This window comes from Corythoichthys intestinalis, chromosome 17 (genome assembly GCF_030265065.1).
Source record: "Corythoichthys intestinalis isolate RoL2023-P3 chromosome 17, ASM3026506v1, whole genome shotgun sequence".
NCBI classification, from domain to species: Eukaryota; Metazoa; Chordata; class Actinopteri; order Syngnathiformes; family Syngnathidae; genus Corythoichthys; species Corythoichthys intestinalis.
In genome coordinates this window covers 28,815,945-28,839,998 of record NC_080411.1, presented here as the reverse complement: position 1 = coordinate 28,839,998, position 24,054 = coordinate 28,815,945, and the positions used below count along the sequence as shown (strand labels likewise).

At 38.6% G+C, this 24,054-nt stretch overlaps 1 protein-coding gene and 1 long non-coding RNA gene across 3 annotated transcripts in view; one reads left to right on the top strand and one right to left on the bottom strand.

The window, feature by feature from the left end:
* The window catches only part of itga1 (integrin, alpha 1), a 102,591-nt gene that overhangs the window by 23,413 nt on the left and 55,124 nt on the right, over positions 1 to 24,054 (bottom strand). For both annotated transcript variants that reach the window (XM_057818432.1, XM_057818431.1), the window contains 13 exons: positions 23,590 to 23,704; positions 23,391 to 23,518; positions 23,010 to 23,158; positions 18,662 to 18,812; positions 15,700 to 15,874; positions 15,555 to 15,628; positions 8,440 to 8,587; positions 7,845 to 7,987; positions 7,603 to 7,746; positions 5,929 to 6,183; positions 4,887 to 5,017; positions 963 to 1,135; positions 744 to 895 (listed from right to left, as the gene is read on the bottom strand). In XM_057818432.1, coding sequence (XP_057674415.1) covers positions 744 to 895; positions 963 to 1,135; positions 4,887 to 5,017; positions 5,929 to 6,183; positions 7,603 to 7,746; positions 7,845 to 7,987; positions 8,440 to 8,587; positions 15,555 to 15,628; positions 15,700 to 15,874; positions 18,662 to 18,812; positions 23,010 to 23,158; positions 23,391 to 23,518; positions 23,590 to 23,704 — 1,938 coding nt within the window. The remainder of the gene's footprint in view (positions 1 to 743; positions 896 to 962; positions 1,136 to 4,886; positions 5,018 to 5,928; positions 6,184 to 7,602; positions 7,747 to 7,844; positions 7,988 to 8,439; positions 8,588 to 15,554; positions 15,629 to 15,699; positions 15,875 to 18,661; positions 18,813 to 23,009; positions 23,159 to 23,390; positions 23,519 to 23,589; positions 23,705 to 24,054) is intronic.
* LOC130905247 (uncharacterized) lies at positions 5,259 to 23,819 on the top strand. The gene is made up of 3 exons (XR_009061073.1): positions 5,259 to 5,329; positions 22,969 to 23,122; positions 23,226 to 23,819. It is a non-coding gene; the product is annotated as an uncharacterized LOC130905247 (long non-coding RNA).

Below are 24,054 nucleotides of genomic sequence, written 5' to 3'. Positions count from 1 at the left end.
AAGCGACCAAATGTCGAGGTACCACTGTATTTTGAATCCTAAGTTTTATTTTGTTGCATCTCTACTAAAAATAGAGGCACCCCCCCTCCTAAACAAAAAAAGAATATGGTTAATACCGTATTGGACCGAATATAAGACGGCCCTGATTATAAGACGACCCCCTCTTTTTCAAGACTCAAGTTTGAAAAAAGACTTTTTGAACACCAAATTAATTTTTATACAAAAAATAATTACAGTGCAAACAAATGATTATAACAATATATTTGAGAGAAAAAGCATGTTATTTTGCCTCATTCAAATCTTAATATCTGAACATTTAAATATGTAAACTAAAGTGCAATCACATTCATAAATGAAGGGCTTCTGGTTTTTGAAATGTGAATAAACCAAACTATTGTGATAAAACAACAAAATTGCAATAACTGCATTAACCATCAAAGTGAGGTCTAACTGTAACTGTAGTCTTGAAACAAATCTGAATAAGGATAAACAATGCAATAAAAATAATGCAAACTGGTTAAACTTGAGATAAGCTGAGATCTGTCATGACAGAACATTACTCCTCAACTTCAGCATTCCCATAAATGATATCTGACGCCATCTCGCGTCGTATAATGTCTAGACCCCCAATATAAGACGACTCACACTTTTTCAGTCTTATTTCAATACAAAAAACACCGTCTTATATTCGGGCCAATACGGTAATAGTTACATCAATCAATCATTTACTACAATTAACTTACCGACATAATAAACATTTCCTTTGCGCAAATCCTCTGTCGGTCTTCAACAGTAATTGTTCTAGAAATCCGTCGGTCACTCTTGTCGTCCGGGTTGAGAAAAGAAGCCCTGGCTTTCGGCCGTAAAGCGTCCAGTGTCAATTCGTAACGAATCACTGAGGGGATGAGTTGCGAAACACATGAAATAATTACACCATACTAGATTAAACCAAAGCGCCTCACCTGCTTTGGATGCAAGGTCCTGCTTGTCGGATTTGATACTATAGACAAAACATACACTGGTGGTAACGCACACGGATTTTCGTCCCGGGTCGCAGTGGTACTGGACTTGCTGCAGGTTGATCTTGGCAGGGTCGAACGTCATGTTGGCTCGAAGCTCTGCCACATCTCTGGACCTAAATGCATTCAAGAATAATTCAAGTAGGTGTTAGCAAGAGTCATGAAATGGTTGGAGACTGCAAAACCATGAACACAACTCACATGATATCTCAAACTATTGGCGATACCGTATTTAAGTGTCTTCTACAAAAATTTGCAATGTTTGTTTGATTTAACTGGATGCCTTTTTGTTTGGTGCTGTTGATGATTTCTTAACCCTTAGATGCACAAGTTACTGGACCCTACACTCTTCCATGAGTGGGTCAAAAATTACCCATATTAGAACCAATGTGTTTTTATGCCATTTTGGTGAAGAATAATCACTTGTATATTAACTAGTATTATATTTTGGGCCACACAAGAATGATTTCATGCTTGAAATATCTTTATGATTAAATTAAAAAATTTTTGAAAAAAAAAATATATATATATAAATAAAATGAAAATAAATAAAACAGAACAGCAAACTTTATCCTTCCTTGTATTTTATCATCAGTGATGAAGAGCTCCCATGCATCTTTTTGGTGAGACAGCGGTGCCAAGCCCTTGTGGAGGCACTGACCGATTTCTGAGGATATTGTGGCTCTGTGTTTTGCCCTGGGTGGGAGGTTATTATCTCTAGTAAAAGCCCTACCAACTCATTATGTTGGCCATGATTTGGACACTTTCTTCTTCAAAGGACACAAACGTGGAATCTTATGAGTCAGATTGATCCTGTTCAGTTGGATTTCTGGGTGGACACTGCCACTTGGACAATAGTCTGGGTCCTCATCAACAGAAATTTCGGACACTTGAGTCCAACCCCGTCACTGCCTCTCCATCATCCAACATCTGTAGGACCATTTCAGCTGTAAATCTAACAGCTATGACATTTTGAATAAGGAAACATAAAAGTAGTGTTTTCTGTAGATCAATATGTAGCTGTATAAATAAATACACACACACACTATATATATATATATATACACAGTAATGTTAGCTAACTTAGGCTAGGTTCATACCACAGATCTTGATGCACGAATCCGATTTTTTCATCTTTTTCCGACTCGACTGAACGGAAAAAGTCGCACAAAAGTGGACCATTTCAAATTCGATCCAGGTCACTTTCGTCTGTGGTTAAAATCCCATCCGGGCCAAATTTTTCAGGAATGTGGCTGCGGTCTGAACTGTCAAGTCCCCCAAATTGGAATTCATACAGCAATTAACGTCAGCAAAGAGCGAGAGAGACAGGGCGCTACGGTAGCGTTGCAGCTGTGCATTAGCGCCTAGCTTGAACGCGGATTTTGGGGAAGGAGCAGGCTTGACAATAGTCATAAAAAAATAAAATGATGATAAGTCTGAGAATGCTCGGTTTTTTCTCTGCTCCAATGCTCCTGCGCATGCGGGCCAGTTTACTCAACGCATCTCGGACTGCGAATTAGAGCGCACGTTTGATACTTGAACAGGCTCAATGGACAAAGGCAGTCTGAACGGGCACGCCAAAAAAACAGATATGACAAAAAAATCAGAATTGTGCATTAGGACCTGCGGTATGAACCTAGCCTTAGTTAGTTAGTTAGTTATGAAGTAGGTTAAAAAGTTGATAAATAATAATAAAAAAAGTCATGAAAGACACACACAAAATACTATATGGACATAATACTTACAGTACACATATCAGCTCTTGCTGTGTAAAATAATCTTCTTAAGGGATGACACTTTTTACATACCTAGTCTGTGTGGTCCACGTTAAATTTATTCCTGACAGCCAAAGTTAATAAGAATGAAAGATTCCCATTGGATTCTCTAGAAAATGCAAGTGGGTCGTTTTTGACCCACTTGTGGAAGCTTAGGGTAGTAATACAAAAATGACAATTTCTTCAAATGTATAAAAAGTTCATCAAAAAGTTAAATGGTATATCGAAAGCATGTTTTTTGAGGAATACCTGGAATATGAATTGATAACAAATTTTCAGTCCGAAGATATTTCAAGAAAACAACCTCACCGGGTCATTTTTGACCCACTTATGCATTTAAGGGTTAAAGTGCAAAAAGCACAAAGACTTGCAGAATTTCTCTAAGGGAGGCAACAGATGCTTGATAAGCATAAAATATGGCCACAAGTCGAGGAGAAACGAGCCAGCTCTGCTGCCAAATCCTATTTCAAACTGGAACCCACTTGGGAAACAAAGTTTTCACACAGTTCAGGGATAGAAAAAAAGGAGCGGGAGGACGTTCTCCCATGCTTGCTAGATTGAGTCATGACGGACCTTAGGGTTCCCAAACTAGGATTCGGGAACCAGAAAAGCATCCATTTTCATTGGATTGAAAGCTACGGTATATTGCAGTTGTTCATTAGTTAAATACATACAGTGTGTTATGGCGATACATATTTAAGGGAAGAAACCTGGCTTGAAGGCGAGAAGGCTATTATGAGAGTCATCTCCAGGAAGTCGTCAATTTCAAGCGTACAAGTCCAGGGGGATGTATTCAGCTGTCTGAATGAAGCCAGTGAACAACATGAGATGATACTCAGCTTTAAATGCTGCTGAGTGGAATATGTAAACAGTCACTAAAGTCTTGGGACAGGATTGATTACTTAATCAAGATTTAGGCAAAACCTTCCCTGACAAACAAAAGATTTAATTTTCAACTTTGTGTTTCCACTGAGTTGTACTACTTATTGTTTTTTTTAATAATACATTTGACTTTTTTTAAAGTCATTTTTTTCACTTTTTAATCTAGAAAACACGAAGCTTGTTTGTAGAAAACAAAATCAATAAATAAGCCGCATTGTTATAAAAGCTGCAGGGTAGAAACAGGGAGAAAAAAGGAGTCGTTTATAGTTCAGAAATACTTTTTTTTTTTTTTTTTAATTTTCGGACTATAAGGCGAACCTGACCATAAGCCGCCACCCACCAAATTTGACACGAAAACGGTGTTTGTTCATAGATAAGCCGCACTGGACTATAAGCCGCAGCTGTCCTCACTGTATTATGGGATATTTACACTAAAAGATAACCAGTGACAATTTATTTGTCGGTGGCATCATAAGACCAAATGAACCACCATGAAGCTTTGAACCAATTAGCTGAAAAGCTTCAAGAAGCTTCATTTGGCCATCACTGCTCCCTTTGGGGAGACAGTCAACCTCTGCTGTCAACAATGTTGTCGTCCAACATGCCGCCGAGCATGCATTGCAGCGCTACAGATGTAAATAACAATAAAAATTCATGTTCTGTGCTAATTATTATTTCAGTTACTGTTCCAATTGTTTCATTAATTGCTAGTTAAGCTATTTGTTAACACTTTATTTGACAGTGGCGCCGTAAGACTGTCATAAGCATTGAGCATTAATGAATGCTTATGACAAATATCCTTTTGTGTCATCCGGCAAATTATCTCACCTTTGAATGGATGTAAAAGATCCAAGCTGTACCTAAATGGAGTAGTGACATAATATCCCGGATGACACTTAATGACATCCGTCACAAGCATTTATTTATAGCCATGACAGTGTCATGTCATAATTACGACGATCCAATGGCAGTCTTATGACGCCGCGGTCAAATAAAGTGTTGCCTAATAAATCAACAAATAAACCGCACTGGACAATAAGCCGCAGGTTTCAAAATAAAGGGAAAAAGTAGCAGCTTATAGTCCGAAAATTACGGTATAGCCTTTTTCCTCTGAATGTTAGCTTTTTCTAGAAAATGCCTTTTATAAAATACAAAGATTTTCTCCCTTAAAAATAAAAACTGTATTAAAAGGCCTATGTGTTTGTCTCACCAGAATAACGAGGCCCCTCCGAGACCCCCGATAGTCACATCAGTGATTCCGTCTCCATTGAGATCCATGACTCCATGTATAGATTGCCCAAAGAATTTCATCTTGTCGTCATTTCCGCCCGCTGGGATGTGCTACGAAGACAAAACGGTACCATTTGGATGAGATTAAATTGGGGCTGTCAAAATTATCGCGTTAACGCGCGGTAATTAATTTTTTTAATTAATCACGTTAAAATATTTGACGCAATTAACGCACATGTCCCGCTCAGAAAGTAGTCTGCCTTTTGGTAAGGTTTACAGCAAGGCTTTTTGCGCTGTCCAACAGCGAACTCTTGTGGTCACTTTGCGACATGGTTTATTATTTTCTTCTTTTCTTCATTATGGCTGCACGACGTCTCGGGCTGATAATGTTGTGCTTATATGATCCTTGGACAAGATTTGTCCGTAAGTATGGTTGTTGTAAAGAATGTACATATTATGTTAGTAAGCGAAATGTTATATTTTTTGTATGAGACGCTTTTTGTTTATGTTTAGTGAACCTGTATAGCGTGCTAAGCTAACGTTGTTGCTAATGCAATGCTGTGTACTTTTTTGTTGTTGTTTCACTACGGTCTAAAGAGGACAGTGGTTTGAGGCCATTTTATTAATAAATCAGATGAAAAAGGAAGAAGTCTGATTATTAAGGCGTCGTTCACTAGCTGTCTAGCTTTGGAAAAAGTAGACGCTTCGGAATGAGGACAGCATACACAGATTTAAATGACAGTAGAGTGAAATGCCCACTACAGTCCTTATGTACCGTATGTTGAATGTATATATCCATCTTGTGTCTTATCTTTCCATTCCAACAATTTATTTTACAGAATATATATATAATTTACAGAAAAATATGGCATATTTTATAGATGGTTTGAATTGCGATTAATTGCGATTAATTACGATTAATTAATTTTTAAGCTGTAATTAACTCGATTAAAAATTTTAATCATTTGACAGCCCTAGATTAAATAGAACAAATCCATTCTTGACCAGTCAATGGGGCTCACCTGCACAAACTTTTCCTTGAGCGAACGCTTGCTGTCCCCATGGTAGATATATACGCCCCCCTTGTGGTCATTCTCAAAAGGCGCTCCTATGGCCACATCATTGAAGCCGTCCAAGTTAAGGTCCGACACGGCGGCGATGGCAGTGCCAAAGCGTGCGCCGCAAGGCTCATTTTTGTGCGTGCAGTCGGACGAGCTGCCGCTGCAGCATGACTGATTGATCGGCTTTAGCGTAAACTCATAGTCAAAGTGTCCGTTCTGCAATGAGAGCAATGCATTGGAATTAGGAAACGGGCATGGTACATTAATTCCTTCTACGTATCTACTCCGAATATAAATAACCATAACCATTTCATGATGATAATGAAACGATATTGACTTTGTATTAATGATATATTTGTTGGTCTTACAAATTCCAAGGACCTCTGATCGATTTAATATGATATTGTTTACACATTTAACAAAATTAGTTACATTTATAACCCAAAGCAATAGAAATTCAAAGCAATTTTGGTATTTTTGACAATTTTGTTGGTGAAACATTTGAGACATTTAAATGTAAACCATTTGTTTAACCATATAATCAATGTTTAGTATTTAATCCATTTTGATTCCATTGTGTTTAAAGCAACACTAGGTAACTTTTCAACCTTTATAAAATATCTTCATGACATTTATGATATTTCGACTGACAACTAGTTGAATGACACCTCTTTTATATCTTATGGGCGTCTGCATCACTTTCACCGGCACTAATCAACTTTGAGGAGGGTGGCAGGAACCCTGCCATACAACAAAACTACAAATGTGCTGACTGCTTTACAGCATACATCACTTCCCACTGTCCACATTCACTAAAAAGACAGAAGTCGAAGCGAACGCTTTCGCTCGAATTCTGCAAAAAAGACAAAAAGTTTTGTTTGAGGAGGAAAAAAAGTGAGGCTACCAGGATAAAAAGATACTCAAGGATAAACATTAGCCTGGCTTTCACTCGCTGGCGTAACGCCCCCACACCCCCTCAACCAAGATCGTCAGTGCTGACGAGTTGGTGTGGGGTGGGGGGATTAGCCACACTTAAGTCACACGGTTGCGAACAGTCTTATGCTATTGTTTAGCCACAACTGGATTCATTACCTTATTACTATTTATCCTTCACACAGCCGCTGGAAAAAGAAAAATGTTGTTTAATACATCTGCAGGCGACCGGGAGATCATGATTTTACGACACTGTGCTGGTGTACGCTGGTCCTAATGGGAAACACAGTCTTCCTTAAGGCAAAACACTACCGCTTTTATCCACCGGCGTCGCTAAAACGACCAAATCTGAAAGTTACCTAGTGTTGCTTTAAATAATCAACATGTTGATCCAGATTGATGATTTTTTTTTTTTTTTTATGGGGGCAATAAATTTCCTTGTACATCTGGATTACTTTGTTGCATTTTAGCACTTAGAAGTTATAAGTAAAAATGAATCAATACACATTAAAAAAACAGATCTTTTTTCGCTCAGTTCTGATCCAAAGAAAATGACACAATCTCCAGGTTTTGATCAGTGATTGAATCAGGAACATCCCTAGTCATTATAGGGAGAGAAGTTCTTAAGTGAATATGAAAGAATGCAAATGCAAATAGGTAATCACGAATGTGCGTGGGATTACAATTCACTGTTCAGTCTACCTGCTGTAGCTTGTAGATATACACTAGGCCCTGCTCATCTCTGTCAGGACCCATGAACATAGGAGCGCCAACCAAGAGGAGATCCGTGTATGAGTCGCCATCAACATCAAGAGTCTGCAATACGCTCCCAAAGTACGAACCAATCTGCGAGCAGAACAGAAGTGGCCCATTAATCATTAGGACTGTTCCTCTTCACCTCTGCTATGTTTAGACATAGGCAGCACAGTGGTGTAATGTTTAACCTGTTCTCCTTCCAGTGTCTGCGACACAACAACATCCTTGCCCTTCAGTTTGTAGATAAAAACACGGCCTGTGTGGTTGTACCGTGGCGCGCCCGTGATGTACAGCACCCCATCGGGGGTGGACGCTGACTGGACGTCGTAACCTGTAGGAACAAACACAAGGCCGAAATGTTTACGTCTCACTTTTCAAGGGGGAAGCGATAAAACACAAGGAATTGGCAGGACAATGCACAGCCCACTGCAGAGAAGAACATAAAGGAAGGCAGACAAAAAGCATTACACGAAAGCAGCCTTGCCAAAAGCTAAGTTTACAGTAGACCAGCTAGGAACGCAGAAACAGTGGAGTGTGTTCTTCACAACGACAGCTTGATAAAATAAATCGATGTTAAGATGCTTGGTTGCTGTTACAAGCCATAAAAGGCATGGAGATGCGCAGGCAAAGTGGCGTGTATTATTTATGACATTGGGTAAAGAACAAGAGTCAGGCCAGAGTAGATCAAGTTGAAACATTGCATATTTATCCTGTAGCTCTATGATGGCGGTGAAAGATTAACATCAAATTAAGACAAGCGTGAAAGTCACTTTTTGGACTTACCGAGATAGCCAGCCAATCTTTCATACCCAGCTTCGCTTTCAGGGTCAAAAAAATGGTTTTTCTCTGGATAAATGGCTCCCATGTCAGTCTGCGTTATTACTGTTCCGTTCCAGTCATAGGCTCCCACTGCTCCCAGTAGCAAGCCTTCCTATGGATGATACCATAAAGCATGAGAAAGTTATATATCTACCCAAATCTTGAAGGTATCACAACTCAACACTACACTGACCGCAACACTTGAAAATATTTTAATTTTTCAAAAACAACAACAATGTAGAAGTATCATTTTGACCAATGACGAGACAAAAGGAAAGTAAAGGGGGCACAGCTGCTAAGTGGAGACTGTAGAGCTACGTCTGGAGCTAAGGTATAGTATCACGCTAACCTAATGTTGGCATGTGGTTATTAAAAAAGGAACATGATATTCTATTATGTTTTGATCTTTCGTAACAAGAGGCAATATTTTCCATTTGAAGCGTATCTTAACCAGTGTTGTTAATCTTACTTTAAAAAAGTAATTAGTTACAGTTACAAATTACTTCTCCCAAAAAGTAATTGAATTAGTAACTCAGTTACCTCAATGTAAGAGTAATTAGTTACTCAGCAAAGTAAATGATGTTACTTTTCATGTTCTACACTAGGGGTGTGCCATCTTAGGCACCCCACGATTCGATTCGATTATTATCCAGGGTGCTACGATTAGATTATTGAACCACGATCACAGTATTGACGATGATCACGGTTATCACGATTATCACAATTATCGATGCTTCGTACATTACTAATAAATAAAGTGGCCAAACAAATTTATGTCCATTATTTGTTAAAAAATATCCAAACGTTTCAACAGGAATGATGGAAACATGCCCATACAACAAAAAAGCTGCAAGAAAGTGCAAAATCACTGGTGGAATGCATTCCACATTTTCTGGAAACAAACAAAGTGTTTATAGAAATAAGACTTCTTTTAACCAATATACTATGTTTTCACTGATTTCTGTACTATTTCGCATGTTTGTAGCATTACCGCTGTACTTAATCCTGGTTTTACACGTTTTGCATCTGGAATAACTTTTGTACACCACCAAACAACGAACAACTTGATACGGAAATACAAGTCGCAAATAAGTATAGCGCTCAGCGCTAACTAGTAACATCTCAAAAAAAAAAACAATAAAGGCTAAACAGTACAGGAGGGTTTGTGTACTCACCTCTGATAGACAGACATGGGACTTAGCAAAACACTACAGACTTTTTCCAGTTAAAACGACTTGAACCTACTGCTGGACAACTGAAAGACAAGGAGCAACGAACTATCTCTCTTCCCCTCTCGCTCTAAAAAATAGCTTGCACACAGAAGCGCGACCGCCGGGTCCCTGCCTGTCTCATACACAAATTTATTTTCCAGTCAAGTGAAAAGGAGTACCGTATTGGCCTGACTATAAGATGGTGTTTTTTGCGTTGAAATAAGAATGAAAAAGAGGGGGTCGTCTTATATTCGCGGTCTAGACATTATACCCATTCACGACGCTAGATGGCGCCAGATATCATTGAAGCGATTTTCTGTCATGACAGAACTCAGCTACTCTCCCCATTCACGACGCTAGATGGCGCCAAATATTATTGAAGCGATGTTCTGTCATGACAGATGTCAGCTACTCTCAAGTTGAACCAGTTTGCATTATTTTATTGCAATGTTTTTCCTTATTCAGATTTGTTTCAAGCCTACAGTTAGACAGTTAGACTTCACTTTGATGGTTAATGCAGTTATTGCAATTTTGTTGTTTTATCACAATATATATTGGTTTATTTACATTTCAAAAACCAGAAGCCATTCATTTACGAATGTGATTGCACTTTAGCTTACATATTTAAATGTTCAGATATTAAGATTTGAATGAGGCAAAATAACATGCTTTTTCTCTCAAATATATTGTTATAATCATTTGTTTCGGATGTACTGTAATTATTTTCTGTATAAAAATTAATTAGGTGTTCAAAAAGTCTTTTTCAAACCTGAGTCTTGAAAAAGAGGGGGTCGTCTTATAATCAGGGCCGTCTTATATTCGGGCCAATACGGTAAATCTCTCGCTCAGTAACCGGCAGCATCCATCATAATGTTGTGGGTGCATCCTTTAAAGGTGTCCGGGCAGCAGACATGTTTTGAATTTCATTCCGCAACGAGCGGCTGTCATAAAGGTATTAGGGAAAATCATCGCTTTTGAAAATTTATGAATCGTGATCAAATCGCCGCGTGTTGAATCGCGATGCATCTAATAACAGTATAATAATAGTCTCCACGTTATTACATGATCCATTATGTAATGTCTTTCACATATAAATATGTTTATATTAACTGACTGAATTGACCTGTCTTTCTGATTCCACAAAAAATGTCACACTTTTAAAATTTTCTAAAAAAATTCACCTATATAACTGTGTAATGGTATACAAACTTTAACTTTCAAATGCTGTGTGAAAAAAAAGTCTTTTTGTTTTTCCTGTTGTACTGAACCCGCACCGAATCGTGACCCCCTTACGTATTGAACCATGGGTTGTGTGTACCGTCACACCCCTGATATGTATAGATATATATTTTAAATATGCAGGTGAGACTCTGAATCTCTTCCCTCTCCTATCTTTAATGTAGGTGTTTTGATTTAAAAAAAAAAAAAAAAAAACACACACACACAAGGTTTATGGATACATCATTCAAAAAAAGTTTGGAGCGAGGAATAAAAAAACAAAACAAAATTATTATTATATTGTAGCATATACGCCACCTGAATGCCACGAACTGGATGTAAAAAAAAAGGGGGGCCCGACAGTTTAAGATGAGTTTCCCCACGCTAAATGCTAATGCTAGTTAGAACGCAAATGCAATGCTAACACTCCGAACCACCTAGCATCGTGTTTGCAACAGCGTCAAAACCTCCTTCCCTCCTCCCCACTCCCGCTCTGCTAACGCCGTGTCTCCCGTGTCATTCAACCAAATTGCAGTAACGCATGCCTTCATATCCTTAGTAACGGTAACGGCTTTGCAAACATGGGAAAAGTAGTTAATTAGATTACTTGTAACGCTGTTATACTCTAACGCCGTTATTAACAACACTGGTCTTAACCTGAAAATTCTGTATGTAGAGATGTTCTTAAGAAGATGTACCACCGTATGGTCAGGGGTGACAGTGGGCGGGAACGGTCAGGAACGCAGTTATGGTATAAGATTCAGGCCTGGAACGCAGTTCCGGTATATGATTCAGGGCCTGAATGCAGTTACGGTATAAGATTAAGGGCCGGAACGCTGTTCCGGTATACGGTGCTTTTATTCTGAAAATATGACGGCAACTGTCAAAATGCTATGTAAAAAAAAAAAAAAATGCTAAGCTGCCACACATGCATTTCATCTCTAAGAAGAAAACAATCTACCAACATCAGATTTAATGTACATACACAAGTGTTAACAACAAGCATAATAAAGTGCTTGTGTAGCGTAAACTGTTTCTACCAATATATATTATTGATTTTTTTCCACGGACGGCATGGAGGTTTCCCCAGCTGCTGCAGTTATCTGAGCCTGACGATGATGAGTCACGTCAATGTGCGAATGCACGCAGCAAAGCAAAACACCTGGACTCATTTATCCGTTCAATTGGCTGACATACTGACATGTGATCACCAGAGATAGTTAGCTCTGATTGGTTCAAATGTGCATGTTTTCTGAAACATCCCAAAAAAAAAAAGGGCAATGCAACAGAAATCTTTAGGAGCAAGGAAAGAGTTAACGTGGCTTATTTATCATATTTAATTTTATTTGCTCTGATGGTGAGGTTCAGAACATCTTAGCTGTCAATGTGCACTTTGGACTTATATTTGTTCATTTATGTTAGGCTATTTATTCATTTCCTTATGATTAAAAAAAAAATCAATGCGCGATCTTCAAAATATATGCAATTTCACTCTGCATAATATAAGTCATTTGTACTTATTTTTCTGAATGTATGTCACTTTTATCTTTATTATTAAAAAGCACGACAAAAAGTAAACATTTACATTATTTTCAATTTTAATATACAACCTATGTTATTCAGATTTGGCATTTAGTATGTGAGGAAATGAGGGAAAATAAAAACTGAATGAAAATCAGTTTTTGTATGTGTTATAGAAATAACTGACCAAAACAGTTATTGTTGCATTTTAGTAGTTTTGAACCCGAACACCCCCCCCACCCCAAAATAAATGAATAAATAAATAAATAAAATTTCTGGCTCCGTGGCGACCTTCACGTCGGGGAGTTCCAGCAAGAAATTCTAACCACTTTCACCCCTGCGTATAGTACAACAAAATCAATTGCATTACTCAGAATGCAACAAAAAATGAAGGGTGTATCTTAAAACTTCATTAAAAAGATATTTTAACAACTGACTAAAAATGAGTGTAATTGTGCATTGCAGCCCTAAATATAACCCATGTGCTTTTTTATAAAGTGAAGATGTTTGTCCAACAGGAAGGGCTGGGAAAACAGCCGTAATTAAATACGTCAGAATGCTCCTTCGACGCGTGACTGCTAAAGTCGGGGCCTCACGCATACACTAGAAGAACAAATCAGTTTGTTTGCTGTCACTGAGACAAGTTATACACAGTGAGACAGCAGGAGAAAGCATAAAGCACATGATCGAGGAAGCGATAAACTCGAGGGTCAGAATAAGGGCAAGAGACACTAAAGGGAAGCTGGCTGTTTTTTAAACACGCAGAAAGTAGGAAACTGCTAATGAATGAATGAACGCAGGAGGCATGTGAACAGCAAAAATGTTGTTGTTATGCTACTGGAGCCACTGCCTGATTCCACATCTCGCGCTTTCTCATGTTAGCACAACCACACCAAATGCCATCAGTATGTGGTTTCAGCGGGAAGACACAGAGGGTCTTGTTTCTAGAAATGTCAACCAGCAAGGTAAATTCACGAAGGGTAGACGATGTACCAGAGATAACAATTGTGTCGGAGTTCATCAGCTCAGTCATCAGATAAAAACTAGAGGTCCAACCCATTTTGACTGTGAGAGGCGGATGACCTCACACGGTCAAAATAGGTTGGACGTCTAGCCAGGGGTGAAAGTTCCTAGAATTTCTTGCCGGAACTCCCCGACGTGCAGGTCGCCATGGAGCCAGAATTATTATTATTTTTTTTTAAAATGTTTTTTTCTTTCATTTTTTTTTGTTGGGGGGCGGGTCAAAGCTCTTAAACTACTGAAATGCAAAGATAACTGTTTTAGCACAGTTATTTCTATGTTTTTTTCTTTCATTTTTTGGTGGTGGTGGGGGGGGGGGGGGTGTCAAAGCTCTTAAACTACTGAAATGCAAAGAAAACTGTTTTAGCACAGTTATTTCTATAACACATACAAAAACTGATTTTCATTCCAAAAAATTTTTTTCAACGATTTGCAAAATAAAAGTGAACAAAATCAGCAACAACCCCAACCTCCATCTCCTAATTTTTATTTTCCCTCATTTCCTCACATACTTAATGCCAAATCTCAATTTTAACTACTGAAGAAAATTGGACGCATATTAAAATTGAAGTTAATGTAAACATTTACCTCTTGTTTTTTTTTCTAATAACAAAGATATAAGTAACATTCAGAAAAATAAGTACAAATGACTTTTATTATGCAGAGTGAAATGGAATATATTTTGAAGATCACGCAAACACTGACTTTTTTTTAAATCATAAGGAAATGAATAAGTAGCCTAACATAAATGAACAAATATACAGTCTATCACAAAAGTGAGTACACCCCTCGCATCACTGACAAAAGGACACTTTGACACAATGAAAAGTAGTCTGTGTGCAACTTATAGTTAATGTATCTTCCCCTCAAAATAACTCAAAATATAGCCATGAATATCTAAACCCCTGACAACAAAAGTGAGTACACCCCTTTGAAAAAAAACATACATCCCTAAATGTCCAAATTGAGTACTGCTTGTCATTTTCCCTCCAAAATGTCACGTGATTCGTTACAGGAATGCTGTCAGCATTGCTGCAGAGATTGAAGAGGTGGGGGGTCAGCCTCTTAGTGCTCAGACCATCCGCCGCACTCCACATCAAATTGGTGTGCATGGCTGTCACCCCAGGAGGAAGCCTCTTCTAAAGACGGTACACAAGAAAGCCCGCAAACAGTTTGCTCAAGACATGTCAAGAAAGCACATTGATTACTTGAACAATGTCCTATGGTCTGATGAGAAAAGCGGGCTTAGATATACTTAAAAATCTGCAGAAATGCGAGGGGTGTACTCACTTTTGTGATACACTGTAAGTCCAAAGTGCACATTGACAGCTAAGATGTTTTGACTCTCCCCATCAGAGCAAATAAAACTAAATATGATAAATAAGCCTCCTCAACTCTTTCGTTGCTCTTAAAGATTTGATCCATTTTATGTTGCACTGCCCTTTTTTTGTCGCATCAGTTCAACAACCTTTTTATTTTTTATTTTGCTGTTCCAGAAAACATGCACATTTGAACCAATCAGAGCTAACTATCTCTGCTGATCACATGTCAGTATGTCAGCGAATTGAACGGATAAATGAGTCCAGACGTTTTGCTTTGCTGCGTGCATTCGCACATTGACATGACTCATCATCGTCAGACTCATATAACTGCAGCAGCTGGGGAAACTTCCATGCCGTCCGTGGAATAAAATCAATAATAAATATTGGTGGAAACGGATTAAGCAACACAAGCACTTTATTATGCTTGTTGTTAACACCTGTGTATGTAGATCTGTTGTTGGTAGATTGTTTTCTTCTTGGAGATAAAGTGTATGTGTGGCAGCTTAGCATTTTTATTTCTTTTTTTTTTAAATAGCGTTTTGACAGTTGCCATCATATTTTCAGAATCAAAGCACCGTGTACCGGAACAGCATTCCAGCCCTGAATCTTATACCGGAACTGCGTTCCTGACCGTTCTGACCAACTTTCACCCCTGCGTCTAGCGCCATCAATGGCACAGAAAAATGAGTATTTACAACAAGTCCTCCCTGGTTGGATAAATTGGACATCCATTGTTGTCAATGGCAGCCAATGAGTTAAGATTGTTTTGCCTTTGCTACATACTTACTTTAGAAGCATGCGCGCTAAACCCAGCTTGCGACATTTCCATGTCGAAAGATGAGGTGAAATTGCCAGTCGTAGCTGAAGGGGGAGAAAAATAAAACTGTAAGAAATGTATAGGGTGTAGGCAACAACCGTCGACCCTTGATTACCTTCCAGGGCAAAGATCTTGCTGCCTAGCGCGTCCACGATGGTCAACAGTGCCACCTCGTCTGACACATTAAAGAAGTGGTCCCGTAGAGGCTCACTAGATATGGATGCAATCTCATTGATGAATTTCTTCACTTCTTCAGCGCTCTTGTTCTGGCGGTTGTAGTCACCCAGAACCTGCAGAAATTTGCACAGGAACCATTTAAAAATGCTTATGGCCTTCTCACAACAATGACAATCCTGTCGTAAATAGATCTTTTTTCCATAGTTCAAAACAAAAATTTGATTCAAGCATAGACTTCACCATCAGTTGACAAGACAGCTTCTACAAACATTACGCCACGCCTTCCCGTTGGGGACTGACCCTGGCAGAGCTGAGTTGGCTTTCACTGCGACAAACTCAAACACACACTGCGTTCAAATGCCGGATTTAGGTGGAAACAGGACGAAAGTTTTACTGCATACAAGCAGGCAGGAGTGTCTCAAGAGTGTTTTAGTCGAGGATTCAATGTTATTATTATATTAAAGACCCCAATGCATGCACTTTCAACTTAAAAAGCTCTTTGTTTTGTGACGGCTGGATTGCACAATAGCGTAATTTTAGCTTGAAATATTTACATAAAATGATTGATAACTGCCTGTTTTTTACTTTTAACCAAGAATCTGTTCTGTTCCATGTTCATATCTGTAGAAATTTGGGGTGTACGCATTTATTTACAAGAATTTTCAACTTAAAAAGCTGTTTGTTTTGTAATTTTCAGCCAACTGCCCATTTTTGAGCAAAAAAGTAGTAATTTAGACATTTTTCCGTCCATACATTTTTTTCCCCCCCGCCTTTTACGTGTTTGATTTTATGTAACACTGCAATCTAAAAAGGACAAAGGCCAGATAGATCGAATGATAGATAGAATGTTCTGTCAAATTTTCCACCCCATCAGAAATTGCAACTTTGCGGTTCAGCGAATGCGCGTAATGTTAAAAATGGCCGCGAATGCAACGGTTCCAAAGTAAACACTACAAACTTTCTTTAAAAAAAGGAATATTAATTTATGTTTGATGATGGACGGACATGTAGAAAAGTTCTCCATAGACACATCCCGCCATGTTAGCTGCACACAACAACTGCACGCTGCTCTCTCACTCTTAACGTCTTCACCGTGTCGTTAAGCATTTACGCCATTTTCGTGTTGCACATGAATGTTTATGATGTAAATTGTTTATTTATCACCTTTGGATAACCTTCAGAGCCCAACAGAATGTAAAACAGGGCTTTTTAACTGCCACGAAAGCTTTGAGAGCAAAATATTATAAGGGTGCAAAATTTAGCAGAACACCGGCAAGACGTGCTGAGGCAATAGTGACATCGGAATTCATCCTAATTAAATTGTGAATGTTTGTAGAAAAATGCAAATTTTGCTTTTGTTGAGTAAAATTCAGATGATTCTGCATGCTTTCATCACGTATTAAGTTTCTAATGTGAAAATTGAGTGATTTATTAGGGTTGAAAGCTTGCACTAAAATAAATTAAATTAAAAAAAAAAAAAAAAAGTTGCTATTTTGGGAAAAAACTTGATATGTTATATATTGCTAATGATCCTGAAAATATACGTGACTAGCTCTGCATTTGATGATTTTTGTGCATCTAGTGTAAAATTTGAGAATTTTATAGACATTTTAAGTTTTGTAAATGGAGACTCATAGCCTATATGCCTAAGGGAGGTGCCTATTTTGGTTTTAGATCACTAGGAGCTTTGACTTTGAAAATATTTGAATTTTTAGTTTTTCAAAATAGGCCCCCTTATGGATCGGCACCGAACCCCTTGTACCGTCAACAGATAGTGAAGTCTATGATTCAAGTTTGTTAACAAGAGTATAAACTGGATTTTTTATCATGATTATAATGTAAATTGGGCTCAGATAAGTTGCTTTGAAGTGCACTTTCTTTCCTGTCAAAAAAGACTAAACCATAAGGGGAATTACAGTATACTAATGAGCTGTAAAATTGACTTTGGGACAGTTTCCCAATGAAAAAATCTATAAATATATATTAACGTAAAGCAGTTTAGGCTATATAAGGGAAGAGCTAACACCCCCCCCCCCCCCAATTAATCTAAACTGCACTGGGATAGATACCAATTTGACTTCTTTGACTATATTATTGTCAGACACTAAGACTAGTGGAAGGTATAAGCAAGGCTAGCAAGCTAAATAGTGAACTTCTAGAAAATATCCAGTCAAAATAAGACTTTGATTCATGATAGACTATATTTAGTTGTTCTTTTTCATCTTTTTCTCATTTTAAAACCAGATTTGTGAAAATGATTTGCTTACTGGCTGCTTTATAACTTTTTATTATTATCAATTATTATCAATTATTATTATTATTATTTTTTTTTTTTTTTGTACGCGAAGTTATTACCTTGTCTTTTGGAAAGGGAAAAAACAACACTTTAACATGGGTGAGGGCTTGCTAATTTGCAAAGCTGTCTTAATGACAATTTCTGCTCAAAATAAGATACTGAGTTAGCCTAGCTTGCATGCTAGCTATAACCACCCACTAGCTAAAATTTGGTCTCAAACAAGACTGATCAGGTTAATTAAGTCCTTAATCATTTTTCCCTATCGAAATGTTTTCATACGAATTAGGCTAAGCTAATTTGTTGAGACATTTATTTTCTTCTACTTTTTAGTGAGTCGATACAATACAGTAGTTAATGTAAATAAGGTTAGGTGAACTGCCAAACTTCAATGTATTTTAATCTGCAGGCATCTAGTTGCAAGCAGCTTTTTCACTGTTTTTCAATTACCCTAAATAAACCCTAACTCTAAAACAATTTATTTGTTCAGTATTTTCAGGATAAATAGTTAAACTTAGCTAATGGAATATTGTTCTATAATTATTTATGGGAGCGACACAACCGCTGGCCTGGAAAGAAAATAACACAAAGGAGATTTTCCGCCTACCGCGATCCCAAACCTCTCGATGCCATCCTTCTCGCAGTCACCAATGACTTTGTTGAGGTTGTAGAAATCGTGCGACTCGCCATCTGTCACGATAACCATTACTTTCTTTACACCTGGCCGGGCACCTCGTTCTGGCATGAATGCCTCCGTCCTAGAAAGACAAGACACCAGTTTGACGTCATTGCGAAAAATAGTGGTTCTCCTGCTGTCTTTAAAGAGCATTCGGATGTCTTTGCTAAGGCCAGGAAATTATAATTACTGTCTTGTGACTCACAGACAACCGCTATGACCTAACAGAAAGCCAGTCAATTTGTATGTAAGGCCCGGGACACACATAGGACATTTGTCTCGAAAAAATCCCACACATAGGAATGTAAAATCTTCTCAGTTTTAGAAGTTTTTTCATATCGTGTGTCATGTGCTCTACAATCTTTCTCACATCATCACATGGGATCTTATAAAAACACATACTTCTTGGTAAATGCCGATGTTTCTTGAGTATTTCCGAAGGGACCAAACGAAGGCGTGTCATACAATGGAAATGCTGTCAGTTAAAAGACATTCATCAGAAGACCCATTTAAGAACAAAAACGACATGCTTGTCAGTTTGGTAATCGCTACATTCCGTTCAATGTCACTGTTGGCAATGTCAATACTTATGGAGGTGTTGAATTTCCTCATCCAGTACTTTAGGATTTTTTTCCATCACAGATGCTAAACACGTTCAATATTTAATTTCATAGCCTATTACCAGGCTAAATACACTCCTAGCACACACACCTCAGACATAAGAAAATCTGATAGGATTACCTCATAAAACAAAAAGACTGTCAGACTTGGACTTCCTAGAAAATAGCACCATTTGCATAAAAATTAACCAAATTATCTTTTTATTTGTTTACGTAGCGTTAGTCTGATCATTTTCTTGTTTTGACATTAGCATGGACACAGTTGTTGCTTTTTATGTTTTTGACCATTTTTCAGTCACAATTAGACTTTTACAAGAATCCTACAATAATTCAAGCTAGATTTGCCAAATTTAAGAACTAGAATCTAGCGTGACATTTTTGTTTGGGTTAAAAAAAAATTATTTATTTTTTTTTTTTTTAATTTAATACGGTGTAAAGTTAGTTAATTATAGTTAAAGTTTGTATATTTATAGTTTAATATTATTAGTTAGCAACTAGCTGAACTTTTGGACCATTGTACACTTGGAACGATAATTTATTGTAAATAGACTAGATATATGAGACACAAGATGGATTATTGACATTATTTCAATCAAGGAAATACCTTTATCATAAGATAAGATCTGGTGGCTTGCCAAAAGCTGGGCTTTTGAACTATTTCTAAACCAAAATGAGAATGTAACGGAGGTATGGTATTGACGAATACTAACTAACAACTAGATGACGTTTTCGACATTGTTCCAGTAAAACCAAATATATGTATAGTAAGGGTGTAGGATTGTTCTCAACATTGGTAGGGATGATATAACAGTATAAGATGGATGCACACTTTTTAGTCGGGATGGGACATTAATAAGACCAAACAGTGAACGGGTGTCAGGGCTACATTTCTCACGAATATGAAGCTAATTATTGATATGCTAAATCAAGGGTGCTCATTACGTCAACCACCATCAACCAGTTAATCGCAACGCTAGTGTGGGTAGCTCGCGGCCTCTCCCCCAAAAAACCTTTTTTTTTTTTTTTAAATGTACATAGTTAATTATGATTATGTTGTGTGTATATTGTGTTGTGTGAGCAACATATGAGGTTATGCAGCACCCCTTTCTCGCTGAGGAGCTTTTTGCTCACGTTTTTCTACTTTTATAGTTTCCAGCAGAGTTCACTACATTTCTGACAGTTTAATTAACGTTAACATTAGAAAACACAAACAGAAGGATACTTCTCTCAAAGCAGCTTCTTACTCGAGTCCTGCATTTTAGCAAATTCACATAGATTAAGGTGGCATCGACAGGATAAAAAAAAGTCTTAAATATTATTAGAATCATATTTTGACACCATTTGACAATATACAACAATTTGCCAAAGCGCAGATGACAAGAAATTAGTTTTTTAATCTGCCGTTCAGCCACGCCTGTCATTATAGCACTCTGGCGTCCCCAGCTGGAGGATCAGTCGGCAGGGTCACGATTTCAGCTAATTTAGAATTCAGCACATTGAGAGGGAAGATTCAGAACGAGGAAAGTACGATGTAGAACAGCAAAATGTCATCGTTTCAATCTCTCTACTCCAATATTTTTACAAGATATTGTTTTTATCTAGGTATTTTCCCCAATTGCTAAATAAATGGTATTGTCATGACAAATAACAGTCTTGTGCTAAATTGAATATGAAATATTAAAAATGCATTTATTCAGTACGACATGGCAAAGTTACTCCATAATGGTCAAAACTGTCGACTTCTTGAACCTCCCGAACGATATTTTATGCCACCAGAGTTAGTCCAGCTTTTTCCATTTCCCTGCCCCTGCTTCGGAGAGCGTAAACAAACCAGTAGGCGTGACAGCAAGCCGACATGCTAACCCGAACCGAGCAGCGTTTCCAGAACTTGTTCTCGCCTTTCGAAGCGAAAAATCACATAAAACTACCCCGGATCATTTCACACGGAGGCAGGGTTGTTGATTGTCTTCGCCGATCGACAACCCCCCCGGTGACGAGCAAGTGACAGTTCGTCATTCCCCTGGTGCGGGCAGGACAGCTCGTTTGCTGGGGAAGCAGCTGGAGAATGACCGCCGGACAAACCGGCCGACGTCGTAGGAGCACGTAGCTGCCTGAGCCCAACCCGAGGTTGCCAAATTTTGTACCCTTATGATATTTTGCTCCCAAAGCTGTTGTGGCTGTGAATAAGCCCTCTTTTACATTCAGTTGGACTCTCAGTGTTATCCACAGGTAACAACACAAGTAACATCATAAGCATACATGTTTAACATGAATATGGCGTAAATTAATGCTTAACTACACGGCGAAGACGTATACAGTGAGAGAGCGGCGTGCAGTTGTTGTGTGCAGCTAACACAGCAGGATGTGTCTAAGGAGAACTTTTCTACATGTCCGTCCATGATCAAGCATAAGTAAATATTCCTTTAATTAAGGAAAGTTTGTAGTGTTTACTTTGTAATCACTGTATTCGCGGCCATTTTTAACACAAAGTTGAAATTTCTGATGTGGTGCAAAATTTGACAGAACACCGGGCACACGAAGAGGGTAATAAGCCAAGTATAGCGCTCTCCCGTCGAGCAATCGAAGAGGACCGAGGGGGGTGTGCGACTAGCCACCTTCGTATTAAAACGTGTGCCATGATCCCAGTATTTGACATAATTCAAAACACGATGTTTATTCAATTTTTCGTAAGTCCAACGGTCCCACAGTTGTCAGACTTGTTTTGGCCAAACTCGGGGTGAACATGAACCTTTTGAAACCCAAAAAGGCTCACACACCTCTCACTGCTGCAGCAACAAGAATCCGCAACACATTTGGCTGGTGTGATGTGAAAAATAAACGAATTAATCCGCAAAATCAGCTTAATCCGAAGTCCATCTGCGTGCTATAAAGCAATGCTGTATTGTGAGATGCTGACCCAGGTGACGTCACATTCGCATTCGTCCTCAACCCAAGACTCATGGCGTGTGATTAAAAAATGGAATAAATAAAACAATCGCTTCAACACACATCCATGCGGTCTATTTCATTCAGGAGCATAAAATAACGTGTTAAATCTGAACTAAACATGCTATTTGATGTCATAGGCACTTTAATGCTATGCTAACTCTGATGCAGTCGAACTTTCAGAAGCAAAATTAGTGGTGTGTTCCCCACCGCAACAACATTGGCGTCTTTTTAAATTATGTACAGTGACTGCTGTTGGCTGAAAAAGAACTTCTAATATCCCTCCTCTTCGAAGGGGCTGGAGAAGGCGACATGTTCTTTGACATGTATTTCTGTTGGGGTTATGTGAGTGTGAGCGTGCGTGTGTGTTTCGGGGGTGGGTCAAGTCACCAGCCAATGAAGCATGCGTTTGGGGGGGGGGGCTTATGTACCGGCACATTCATTAGATCATGCATATAAGGTTGCTTAAAAATTTAGTAGGGACAATATAAGTATCCTGAAAAGTTGCTAGTGTTATGTCCCTACCGCCCTATGCAAACCTACGCCCTTGATGTATACCTCAGACCAGTTTTGAGTCATTAGTACAAAGCAGTGGGTGTGCTGTTTTCTTAGGCGCATTTGGATGTCATTGCCAAAGCCCAGAAATAATGATTACTGTCTTGTGACTCATAGGGGACTGCCATGTGCTAACAGAAATCTTGCTGGCGTCATACCTGGCAGTGTCGATGCCCAAGAAAGTCATTGTTTTGAAGCCAGTCTGCTGTGGGAGTTCACGTACGAAATCCAGCAGGGGGGCAGTGTTGTCAAACTGGCTCAGGTTAACACGGTGGGTCACCGTCTCGCCATAAGACACAATGCCCACCTGAAAAACACCAAAGAAACATTCATTTTTCCTCTGTTTCTTCAATGCTCCAACGTCATCTCTCCAGCCTGGCGAGGATGCGGTCTTGGACTTGGGTGGTGACTTTCCAGATGACTTTCCAGAGTTTCCTCTCTGGAAAAGTCCTCATGTTCCGAGCCAGATCGACGCAAGCGTAATAAAAATAACCATTCACTGCTAAGAATTGACCAAAAAATGAGCATGCTGCACAAACCTGTGAAAGTTTGGGTCCAATCTGAATGTTCTCAATGAATCGGACAAGGAAATCGATGATGCTGCTCCATGGGTAGATGCTGTTAGAACCGTCTAAGACAATCACAATGTCCAGCTCCTTTGCACACTCTAAAAGAGAGGTCACGCAATTTACATTTAAAAAATTGTAATGAGCAGTTTTGGGAGGTAGGAAGGCATACCTTGAACGCCAGGTGCCACAGAGTTAAGAACCTGGAAGGACGAACTGACGTTGGCGCACACCCCTGAAATGTATTGCTGCTGACCGCACATGTAGCCGTACTGTGGACCACATGCCTACAGATAGACAGACACACGCAAAACACACACAAAGTTGTTGTACAAAGATGAGGAAACAGTGAATTGAACAAGCATATTGGTAATTATTGTATTCAAATAAAACAGCAGTCATTTTCACGCAAGTTGAATTTTTCTTTCTTTCCACCTTGCCAGCAAACCCCAAATCATAAGAACAGAGGTGTAAAGTTTATGAGCTCATCTCTATAGAAAGTGCAGTTACTGCATTTCCACATTTCATTCACAAAATACTGTCACATTCCCAGAAACCTGCAAGCAAAACGCTGAGCATCCAGTCTGAAATTCCCACAAAGGTCTCCTGAACACGCTTTTATTTATGGTATAGAATT